General features: G+C 39.2%; 1 protein-coding gene across 1 annotated transcript in view; it reads right to left on the bottom strand.

Moving 5' to 3' along the window:
• ANK2 (ankyrin 2) overlaps positions 1-12,687 on the bottom strand; it is a 229,977-nt gene that overhangs the window by 80,333 nt on the left and 136,957 nt on the right. The window contains 4 exon segments of the mRNA XM_049104827.1: positions 3,451-3,549; positions 4,404-4,502; positions 10,898-10,996; positions 11,667-11,765. Coding sequence (XP_048960784.1) covers positions 3,451-3,549; positions 4,404-4,502; positions 10,898-10,996; positions 11,667-11,765 — 396 coding nt within the window.

The following is a 12,687-nucleotide window of genomic DNA, read 5'->3' as shown; positions in this document are numbered from 1 at the left end:
CTCAAAAATTTCTGAGGCAGTGGCTTCTCCTTTACAGACTGCTGCCATACTCTTCTCTCTACACAATGACTTTATTCATACTTTGGGGTAAAGAACTTTGGAAGGAGAATTAGCATAGGAAACTTTCTTTGATGGAAGAGAACTCTCACGACTGCTCAAATGTCACAGCATATGAATCCAATGATGTGAAATTTGTACGTTAGTTAACTGTAATTTAACTATTACACTTAAATGGTAATAACATTAAACTGAATTTAATTTTATTAATTTTACATAATTATTAAATTGTCTAGTGTGCTATACTGACCTATCACCAGTGAGCAGTTCCAAATTCTCTTTAGAAAATAATATTGCATATGATGCCTCCATGAAAATCAACAAAAAGCACTATTTAAGTAGGTTGTTTTTAATAGAAAACTAGGTGAAAATACCTCTTTCACAAAATTCATATTAAGCCACTTTTAGTAAAGCCAAGATCAGTTACATTAGAGTGGTTAAGAACAGGACTTTAGAATGTGACAAGCTAAATTTGAATCCTAGATCTACTTTCAATGCCTGCCACATTTGTAATCACTAAATACTCATTTTAATACCATTAATAACATCATTATGTGAAAAAAAAGTATGAATAAAAATCTCTTCCCAGAGAGAGGAAGTAAGAAGGTTCACATAATGGACAGGAATAAATTCATATTTTCAATCCTTAACCCCAAATTCAATTTCACCAAACAATAAAAGTCACAATTCTAAGAGAGGCAGAAAGTAAAAATTTGGCAGCATCAAAACATGGTACCAATACAATTACCCATTTAGACAAAGGAGGTACTCGTTTAGTTAGTGTGGACAATGACATCTTATCCAACTAAAAGCAAACATGCCATTATGTTTTATATTCATTTGTTGACTCCTTACCTAGAAACTTGGTTTCTAAGTATAGTGGTTTTTATTGGGGAAATGCTCGGCTGGGCAGGGTAGAGAATAATAGTTACCAGAACAGAAGAAAAGCTCACAGGGAGCTCTAAAAGTGGTTTTTGTATTCCACTAAAGCTAGATGTCACAGAGGTACAACATTATCTCTAATTTCTTTTTTTTTTTTTAATTTTTTTTATTTATTTATTTATGATAGTCACAGAGAGAGAGAGAGAGGCAGAGACACAGGCACAGGGAGAAGCAGGCTCCATGCACCGGGAGCCCGACATGGGATTCGATCCCGGGTCTCCAGGATTGCGCCCTGGGCCAAAGGCAGGCGCTAAACCGCTGCACCACCCAGGGATCCCTATCTCTAATTTCTGAAAGGTATCTGAACTCGTTTAGTCATGGTATTTAGCAAGCTGATTGCTTCTCTTTTCAAATACAGATCTATATAGTTAAAGACATTCACTCTAAGTCAAATTTACCAGCCTGAAATCTCTTTGAAACTGAACATGTAAATTACATAGTTTTGTTGATGTTAAAGAATTTCTTGGGATCCCTGGGTGGCGCAGCGGTTTGGTGCCTGCCTTTGGCCCAGGGTGCGATCCTGGAGACCTGGGATCGAATCCCACATCGGGCTCCCGGTGCGTGGAGCCTGCTTCTCTCTCTGCCTGTGTCTCTGCCCCTCTCTCTCTCACTGTGTGACTATCATAAATAAATAAATAAAATTAAAAAAAAATATCACCATCATTTAAAAAAAAAAAAAAAAAGAATTTCTTACAAAACAGAAGTCTCATTCTCCACTGCCATTAAACAGTAAGCTTCTGGGGGCAGGGGGTAATGTTTTTACCACTGATGATTCTTCAGCACTCAGCACAGAGCTCAGCATATTTTATATCCAATATATATTGAAGGAATAAATTAGTTAATGAAATGAATGGAAGAAAAGCAGGTCAAGTAGCAGAAAAGACACAAGCCTGCCATCTAGCGGTCATTTGACAAAAAAGTATGCACATGATAACCAGAGAACGGAAAAGCTAATAAAGTTTACAGAAAACATGACTTCTAAGAACGGATGTGCTTGGCCAATCTTGCCACTACAGGCTTCACTTATCTGTGATATGCACATTTTTTCAAAGATGCCAAATAAAGACACATATGTATAGGTCCCTAATATGCAGATTTTTCTGGTATAAAAAATCATATAGTAAGAAAAAGCAATTAAGATTCAGCCATATATAGCAACTCAGAAGTATAGTGACAGGTAGTAACAAGACTTGTTTTTCCTCCTATATAATTTATTGAAGCTATACCTTAAATCTTTAAAAAATATTGTGGTGTACTAGCCAAAGTTTTTAAGATTCTGCTTGAGAAAACAGGCAGTACTATTCTCTCCCATCTAAGTTCAGGCTGCGTCTCATGGTTCATTAATAAATCATACTCCACCCTATTAAAAATTTCACATCAGAACAACTGTATTCCATCTACTTCAGTGTCAACACAGACTTGGTGTCAGTCTGAAGAGTAAAATTCCTTTCTTTTTCCATATATCTATCAAAAGAAACAAGTGCTCTAAAACTCTATATGCATCATTTCTAACTTAAGGCATTTACTAGAGCCCCATTCAGATTTTTTATGTTGATTTGTGATCTTATTGTCTCTAAACAACATCTAATGTTCTACTGTCACTCTATTTTTCTATTTTAAAAAGAGAAAGAGCTGTTGTTCTGAGAGTTCATGCTTAAGAAAAAAAGTCAATAAATAAGTACAGAGAGAAACAGAACTTCCACTTTCAGCTGAGTCTCCCCATTAGGAGGCCTCCTTTAAGCTTTGCTTCAACTGAACAGTATAAGAAAGAGCCTCAGGACTCATTATTCCCATAGTCTTCACCCTCCTAGAGTTTCTCTGGCAAAGGCCATTGATGATCACTGCTCCTCCCAAAGAATCAGCAGACATATTCAAGCCAGCGCAAATAAAAAATTTTAGACTATATGCTCTGTGATACAGATACAGTTTACCTACTAAGTACAACCAATTTCCTTTTTCAACAAAAAATAATAATCAGAAATAAGAAGAACGTAAGGATGAACTGTTTTCATGGGAATGAATCTGACCCAGTCATCAGCACAATATCAGGAGGATCAGGGTCTTTCCAGAGGCTGGCTAAGATCAGAAGTTTGCTGAGCGTCCTACCACTTTGCCAGCAGTAGGTGTCACACCCAACTACAGTGAAAGTGCAGAGCAGCAACCCGCCCACCCCCTCCCCCCAAAAGCAGCAGTCGGAGAAAAAGGAACTAAATATTTTACAGTGACGCTCACATTTTATATGGATTTGTGTTAACTAAAGGCGGCTAAAACCCCAGTGTTGGTTGTGTAAGTGCATCTGCATCTACATGCTTCTAGTTGTACCAAAAGCAAGTTATTCACCAAAGTAAGTTCAAAACCAAAAGCTCAACACATTTCCTAAGTGAAAAAGTATGTGGCTTGAGAACGAAGACAATGGAACCAAAGCCCATCACATCAGTCCCTTGTACTCACCGTGGTGGTGGTGGTCACCTCTTCCGTCACAACCTTCAGGGTGTCGACCACGGAGATGTAGCCCAGACGCTTAGCAATCGCCAAGGCAGTGTTGCCATTCTAAAGAGAGTGAGAGAGAGAAAGAGTGAGGAGAGAGAGGGAGGACTGCGCCCCGAGCCAATGAGCTCACCGGCTGCTCCGCATGAGCCAGCATTTCCGTCCAAAACAAGGCACAGCTTAGGAAAAATCACTAGTTTTTACCATTACATCTGACTCTCTTTGTAACTTCTTTAGACTATAGCCCAGGTCACCATGGTAACACAACAAGCTGCATCTGTCTGCTCTTCTAATAAGAAGCACTTGACGCTTTAACCCTAAGGTGGTCGGACGTCTCTGCAGATGCTGCACGGTGCTTGGGAGAAAGTACCTCTCGAACGGAGGACGATGCCTCCCAAAATTCTCAGCCAGTACCGAGTACTGTTGCTCCTCCTCCGAGGTCAGGCCATCCGCCGCAGGTTAAGATGTCACCGCGGGGAGCTCGGTAACAGGTTTAGCTACAGCTGTGCAGGAGCTCACGGTGCAACGCAGTAACACAAGCCAGCAACCCCGGCTGCAGCGCCAGCCTCCGGGGATCCCGGTTCGTTTAATTGCACCGCTTAGTTTACATTTCAATGGCTCCACCTGGCCCAGAGCTCAGTGTGAGCCCGCAGCCTCGCTACCCCCCCAGCCCCCGGGCTCCCTTAAGAAGGCCCGGCAAGGCGGGGAGGGGGGGACTCGCGCGCACATCTGAGCAGCAGCTGCGAGCCCAGCACGTTCCAGCAGCCTCGGCGCGGGGCCCCGCTCTCCCGGGACAGGGGCCGAGTCAGGCCCACGGCTCCCCCGCCCCGGAGAAGTCACGCTGATTTCTGGAAAGGCTTTCCAGAAATCCCGGGCTTTCCAGAGGGGCGGGGGGCGGGCGCGGGCGCGGGTCTTACCGCGGTGGTGGCGTTGGGCTTGGCCCCGTGCTGCAGCAGGACGTTGATGATGTGCGTGTGGCCCTGCTGCGCGGCCTGGTGCAGAGGCGTGTAGCCGTTCTGGGGGTGACGGTGGCCACGGACCGAGCGCAGGTTTGCAGCGGGAGGAGGAAAACCAGGTTAGCCTTCATGCTGAATTGCTTAGTCTTATGTTACAACAAACCCGTCAAGGATGCTGTTTATTCGGAGCTCAGTATCTCCCCACCCCCACCCTCCCAACACCAGCCCATTTCTCAACAACAAACCCTCCCTCTCACCTTATGGTCTGCGAAACAAAGAGAAAAAAACAACTAAAACAGCTTATGAACTAGAAAAACTAACAAACTCCGAGCTATAGCTATTAATATATCTCAACTAATTAGCATTAAAAATGGGTATGCTGAGAGATTTATGACAGAAGAGCGTTATCACAGTGATGTGATTTCTTCGCTAGGGAAAAAGAAAGTAAGACGTTTTTAACGGGAAGCTGCAGATGATCATACAAACCCTTGCTTGTTTGTCAGGACTTGTCTAATAACTAAGCTTTGCACCAGCTTTAGGGCTTTCTAAATCAATGGAAGTAAATTTAATCTTACATTCTTTTCAGAGAGCAGCTTTGGTCAAAAAAGCACATTTGGAGAATGGGAGATTTCATTGGATGATGACTGGCCCACTTGCAACTAAAAATGACTTTAAAAATGAGATTAAAAAAAAAAGATTTTATTTATTTATTCATGAGAGACCCAGAAAGAGAGAGGGGCAGAGACACAGGCAGAGGGAGAAGCAGGCTTCCCACTAGGAGCCTGTTATGGGACTCGTCCCCAGCTCCTGGGATCACACCCTGAGCCAAAGGCAGATGCTCAACCGCTGAGCCACTCAGGCGTCCCTAAAAACGAGATTCTTTTAACATGTTGGTCTAAACTTCCACACATATGAAAGCTCTGTAATCCATGATTTGTGAGGAATTGCTACTGAGGTAGCAAGACTTGCTTAGAACTCTAGTGGGTGGCAGGTATGGTACAGGTTGGCTGCCTGTTGACATTAATCAAATGCACTGGAATCCTTGGAAGCATTAACAAAACATTAATATCTATCATTAATTTAACGTTTATTGGCTCCAGATACCAAACCTTGGATTTGTCTTTAATCTTTATTAACATCCTAAAAATGAGGGTGCTTGGTACACAGTAGGTGTCTCATAAATCATGAGTGACTGAGTGAATGAATACATGATTGAATAAATGTTTTCTTCCCGATTCAGAGATGATTAAATGGAAAATAACAGTTCAGTAACTAATTTTGCAGTCATTCTAGGTTCATAACCTGTGTAGATCATGATAGCCAATGGGTATCATGCTACTTTTTAAATTATCTAGCTGCCTCACCCTGATAAAATTGTATCCATTGTCTGGGGTCTAAGTTCTGAGTAGCCCATTCATACCATACACTTTTAGGGGTATATGTCCCTTTTATCTTGTGTCACTACTTCCTCATGACCAACATGTATTTTTGTTACTTCTGTCTACAAAAGATGCCTGTCTATATATACAAGGTGCTAGCTACATGATTCCTTCTATGCTTTCGCTGTGGCTTTTCCATCCATGGGGATGTCCCTAAATGTGTGAGAGTCTATCAGTCTGCATGTCCGTCAGTCTGGAACATCATCAGGTCTGCCATGTTTGCTATATATCCCTCCACTGGCATCACCAATGGAAATAGAAGCCAATTACAGGGACTCAGAGAAACTTACTGCCAATGCAGGACTCTGCTCTCAAATGAGGTAATCCATGGACATTTGAGAAGCATAAAGTAAGTGATACCATTTTCCCTGAAAATTTTTCTCCATTGTGTTTACAAATATTCTACCAACCAAATTTATTTCACCTCTTCCGTATCAGCCAAGTTAATTCATTCAGCAAGCATTTACTAACCTCAGGCTATGTGTTAAATAGGAGACACTCTGCTTATGTAAAGTAATAATGCCAAGAGTAACATTCTTGCCCCCAAGAGCTCACATTTTACGGAGTCCTCAGTAGACACCATGACCAGGAAACTATCTCCCCAGCCTGATTTAATTTAACCTTTACCTATAGCCTCTCTGGTGCATGAGTATATTTGTTAGGGAAGTCTGGAGCAGCTCAAAAACTTTTACATGAACATTTGGTTGCAGCTTATCCATGGTCTTAAGCCCATTCTGCTATGCGCTCTAGACCCAGTCTACCAACTTCTAGCATATTCCTAAACACCCCCCAACCCTCCATTTCCTCATTTACAAAATGGGAATAGCCAAGATTTCAAGTCCATTGAAGGATTATATGTGTTGTCCATGAAACTTTTCTTTGATTTATCTAAGTTGTATGAAAACCCTAACAATCACTATTTTGCTTTTTTCTTTCTCATTGAAGAGCTCCATGGTCTTTGGAGTATATTTTATAAAGAAGATTTCCTTTTATATGCTGAAGTTCTAAACTTTTGCAAGTTTACCTCAAGTCAATGTTCATAGGCTTTCTTTTTAGTTTTAAACAGTCCCATAAAAGAAGTTCACTTTTTTAGATTTTTATACCAGACCATGAATGTTTGAGGACTAAAGGCAATACATATGCTTACATTTTCATAACAAAACAATTTTAGTAACCATAGTTACATGAGATATGAGGCAGAAACACAAATCCTTTTCCAAAAATGCCATTCTGTGTGGAAAAAAAATTCTAAAGTGTTTATTAAATAATGTCTTTCGATTTATTTATCAGCCCCACCCCCCAGAAGACCTATCAGAAGATATGTTTACTTCCAAAGGCAAGTAAACTCTAGAGTTCACTTAAAAAAAAAAAAAAAAAAAAACAAACCTGAAAAGTTTCTCTCAATCAAATGTCTATTTGAATGCATATCAAACCCCAGGTAGGTATGATACTATCTAGACAATATGTGTGTCTTGTGAATATTATTTCAACAATCACACATTTAACAAAAAAATATGGTAACTGTTTTCATGTTCCTCCAAAGTCTCATTGCATTTATTCCGTTCAGGAGAAGACCTGGATTCCAACAAAAATGTCTTTCCTGTAAGCTTATGTGTGATCTGACTCAGCAAAAAATGATGTTTGGTGGTGATGTCTGAAAATTCATAGTAGAGCTTTTAAATAATCTCAAAGTACAATTTCACAAGAACTCAATGATTGCTCAGAACCTAGGCAGCAGCTATTCTTGCTAGAGTCATATTAGAAGTTTTCAATCTTGAACGTCAATAGTATTGTTAATAATTTTAAAATTAACTATTTTTACTTCTCTTGTAAATATACTTATGTACAGACATGATTGTTTCTGCTTTAACAATATAAAAAGACTGACTTCCAAAACCTCTGATGTTTCTAATTATTAGCATTTTGAATGATGACTCTGAAAACTCTTGAATGTGCTCACACTAGTTTAGTTGAGCCCACTCAAAGTTCCACTAAGAATCTCTGACATAGGGCAGCCCTGGTGGCTTAGCGGTTTAGCACCACCTTCAGCCCAGGGTGTTATCCTGGAGACACAGGATCGAGTCCCATGTCAGGCTCCCTGCCTGGAGGCTGCTTCTCCCTCTGCCTGTGTCTCTGTCTCTAATAAATAATAAATCTTTAAAAAAAAAGAATTTCTGATATATAAACTTAAAAAATATTAACAAACATGTAATTATACATTTCTTTGGACCAAGGAATCTGGAGCTGCAAGTTATATCCTGCATAGTAACAGTAGCTATATTATTCATTTCTCTTTCCCTTGAAACAGTTTGAGTGCACTGAAGTGTGGTGTTACATCCAACCTTACTTTGCTGAATAGGACCCTTCTCTTGCCGCTGGGAAAAAACATTTGGGATCAAGTCAGTGCTGCATTATCCCTGACAACGTCTAACCCACACCTTACACATCATTGCCTCACTAAGCATTACCATGTGATATTTCAAATGTAACAGGGTTGGTGGAAATGGTGGGGATGCAAAGAAAACTGTTGCAGCCACTATGGAAAACAGTATGGAGGCTCTTCAAAAAATTAAAAATAGAAATACCATATGGTCCAGCAATCCCACTTCTGAGTATTTATCAAGAAAAAAAAAAAACTCAAAGAGATATATACACTCTCATGTTCATTGTAGCATTATTTATAATAGCCAAGATATGCAGCAACCTAAATGCCCATCAATGGATGAATGAATGAAGAAATAAATAAAACTGCATACACACAGGCACACAGAACCTAGGCAGCAGCTATTCTTGCTAGAGTCATATTAGAAGTTACATTATTATTGTAACTGTAACATTATTCAGTGTAACATTATTAAGCCATAAAAAGGAATGGAATCTTGCCATTTGGGACAACATGCATGGACCTGGAGATTATCATGCTAAATGAGATAAGTTAGAGAAAGACAAATACTGCATGATCCTACCTACGTGTAGAATCTAAACAAAACAAAATCTGAACTCCTAGATACAGAAAACAGATTGAGGCAGATTGAGGTTGCTAGAGGCAGGGGGTGGGGAGTTAGGAGAAATGAGTGAAAGGTATCACAGGCTTAAAAACCTTATTTAAGTGAAAGAAAATGGATTTAAATGTTATATGACATTGGGTATCCTGTATTCAGCTATCTCCTCCATATTTAGATGGAGGGATCCTTTTCTCAGAGGTCAAGAGGTGGTGATTAGAACATACTGCATCTTTTATAATGCATCACCAATAAAAACACAAGAGATTTAGAAGTATGTACTCATGATAAAAAGTATGTTTCACAGGTACATTTAAAAAGGAAGCATTATTGTTATTCATAGGACTTAGGAATCAAAATGTTCAAGTAGTTTGAGAAAGCATTATAATGGTTGTAGTTTAAGGATAGATAAGATTTAAATAAGTAAAAAGAGCATCTGAGGAGAGGGAGAGACCATGAGTAAAACAGGAAAATACATAATTGGGAGAAAGTAAAGCACTAATAGTTTAGTTGTAGGGAAGTTATGAGGTGGTCATCTGGGAACTTACATTACAGTAGGTCCCATCATAGAGGCTCAAAATCATGGAAAAGGATGACTAGATCAGAGAACTCCTCAGAAGAGGGAAGCAACAGGATTTGATAGCATGGAATAAATGTCAGGTAGGAGAGTGAATGATAACTGATGAGATTTTAGGTATAGTGAGTTGATGTTAATGACCTGTAGCAATTTGGAAGTTAGAGCAGTTTATTCTAACAGTTAAGAGCATTGGACCCGAGGAAGTCAGGGTTTGAAGTCTAATTCCTCCAACTAATACTCTGTGAATTTAGATGAGCTATTTAAACTCACTATGGAAAATATAGATGGTAATAGCCTCTGACTCTGAGGTTAATTTAAGGATTAAATGATTTAATATATGTAAAGTCATATATAATGTATATCCTAGCATGTACTTAATGAATATTAGTTTAAAATTTTAAAAAATGAAAGGTGTTTGGGTGGCTCAGTCAGTTGAGTACCAGACTCTTGATTTCAGCTTGGGTCATGATCTCAAGGTTCTGGGATCAAGTGCCACATCAGGTTCTGACTCTTCAGGGAGCCTGCTGGAGATCTCTCTCCCTCTACCCCTCTCCACATTCACATGCATTCTCTCTCTCTCTCTCTTGCTCTCTCTCCCTCTAAATAAATAAAGTCTTAAAAAAATATTTTTACAAATGAAAGGCACAGGGGCATGTGGGTGGTTCAGCCAATTGAGCATCTATCTGCCTTTGGCTTGGGTCATGATCCCAGGGTCCTGGCATTGAGCCCTGCGTGGGGCTCCCTGCTCAGAGGGGAGTCTGCTTCTTCCTCTCCCCTCTCATGCTTTCTCTCTCTCTCTCTTAACTAAATAAATAAATTTTTAAAAATAATGAAAGGCACACAGTCTAGGGTGCCTATCTGTATTTCCTCATGTGGATGGAGGAGGTTTTCTGGAAGAGGGTCCAAGGCATTAAAACAAGATAAAGAATTGGCCAGAACATCAAAATGTTCTTTCTAGCGGACTTCTTTTTTTTTTTTTTTAAGATTTTATTTATTTATTCATGAGAGAGAGAGAGAGAGAGAGTGCGCGAGAGGCAGAGACACAGGCAGAGGGAGAAGCAGGCTCCACGCACGGAGCGAAACATGGGACTCGAACCCGGGTCTCCAGGATCATGCCCTGGGCTGAAGGCCGCACTAAACCACAGAGCCACCCAGACTGCCCATATCTAGCAGGTTTTTATTGTATTCTGTAGTAAACTGTTAACTGGATATGAGCTACTTTAGCTCTACAATAAAAGTAGTATGTGGCTGACAAAGGTTATGAGAATGAAAAGTCCTAAACAATTGTACAAAATTATATTGCTTATTCAAAATCACTTTAGAAGAACTGAAAAGAAAAAAAATGCATTTGTAGCTATGGTGAACTAGTGAAGTATCCATATAGTTGAAACCATTTTGTTTATAGAAAATGAAAATGAGTACAAGTATTTTATTTACCTTGGTTTTTGCGTTGACATTTGCACCCTGCTTCAGAAGAAAGTTGACCATTTTCACATTTCCATAGTGACAGGCCACAATTAAAGGAGTGTAACCAAGCTATAATAAATACATAAATATGTAAATAAATACATATATACTCTAGTGGTTAAAACTCAGAAGGATAGGTATTGGTTAGAATCTCAATGTATGAAGGGTCAAAATTCTATTCCGTTGTATAAATATTACTAAGCAGATTATTTACATTTCCTGTGGATACAAATATGGACAGAAGTTGATCAAAGAGCACAAGAAACTTAACACCAGCAAAGGAAATCAGACATGTGTGTGACTTGATCTGATAGAGGCTAAGAGAGAGAGACACAAATGGGAGGATCTGGAGGAGATGCAAGAAAATGTAGCTTAGGTGGGCTTGAAAATTTTAATGGCATAGAGAAGGAAAAGCCATTTCAAGACCAAGGGCTGGAGGCAAGCCAGTAGAGGAAGAAAAGAGCAAGTCATCTGGATTGGCAGAGCAATAAGAGAGAGAGGTTGACTTAAGTCAGCAAAATTAGAATCCTTTTATAAAGGGTCCTGATATCATGATCTCCATTTGGACTTGATTCAAGCCAAAATGGAGAACCATGATAGATTTGTGAGTAAAAGAGAATCATAATGCAGAATGGGCTTTTGAGGAAGAGTGCTTGGACTTGCGATGACCTGAATGGGGGCTACTGGGAGTCATCCAAGTCAGAACCTGTCACAATATTGAAAGTGATTCACTTTTTACCTTCGTGTGAGCATCCTGGTCAGCCCCATGCTTAGTAAGAATGTCAGCAACATTCACTTTATCTTCCTGGGCTGCAAGGTGTAAAGATGTGAGTCCACTCTATAGAAGGAATGGAAGCAAATAGGTATACTTGAAAAAAATGTACAAATGAAAAGAAATATGTTTCATCATCTATAATGTCATGTCTTGAAAAAACCCAGGACAATTCATAGTCTCTCCCTAGAACTTGCAACCTTTGATATTTAAAAAACTCTCCCAGTTAATATGTCTTTCTAAGACATATTCTCTCATATTCTCTCTTAATCAACTCTTTCAACACATTACATTTTCTTTATTTGGGTCCTTCTATTATGATGTGAGACTTTAAAATAACTCAGCTAATAAGCTTCCAAACACAAATCCATCTGTGCCTTCTGCTGAATCTATTTATTCCCTTAAATAATTAACCAACTACTACTTCTGCTTTATAACCATAGCAAAAATCTATATTTTCATCAATAAAGTATCATATCAAGGTAAAAAATTGTAGAGTTACAGGAAATGAGTTCAGAATAGTTTTCTGTAGTAGTTGAGGATAGTATATTATTTGGGGGGGGGGGTTCTCCTAAATGCTAAATAAAAAGCAACCCCATCATTTATATATAGCACCATAAATTCGCCAGTTTTATGTAAGATGTTTGGCAGTTATACCTCAAGTAAATATTCTGACTAATTGTATATGCAATTAAAATACAGTTAAGCATTAATACAAGATGAAAGCATAGAGAAAGGAGAGGGAAAGAGTGGTTTATTCAGTCAGTACCACAATCTGGCAGCCTCATTACATGTGCAAGTAGCTTCCATCAAACAAAACTGAAATTAAAAGAGTATCTTTAAAACCTAAATCATTTGTGTATTTAACAGGTGTTTTCTGAGTACCTTTCATATGCCGGAAGTATTCTAGGTTTTTTAATATATCAGTGAACAAAAGTTTCTGCCCTATATTCCAGCTAACAGTGTATTTATACCCTGTGTTTCTCTC

The sequence above is a fragment of the Canis lupus genome, chromosome 32, assembly GCF_003254725.2.
Source record: "Canis lupus dingo isolate Sandy chromosome 32, ASM325472v2, whole genome shotgun sequence".
Taxonomy (NCBI): domain Eukaryota; kingdom Metazoa; phylum Chordata; class Mammalia; order Carnivora; family Canidae; genus Canis; species Canis lupus.
This window is presented reverse-complemented; position numbering and strand designations above follow the sequence as displayed.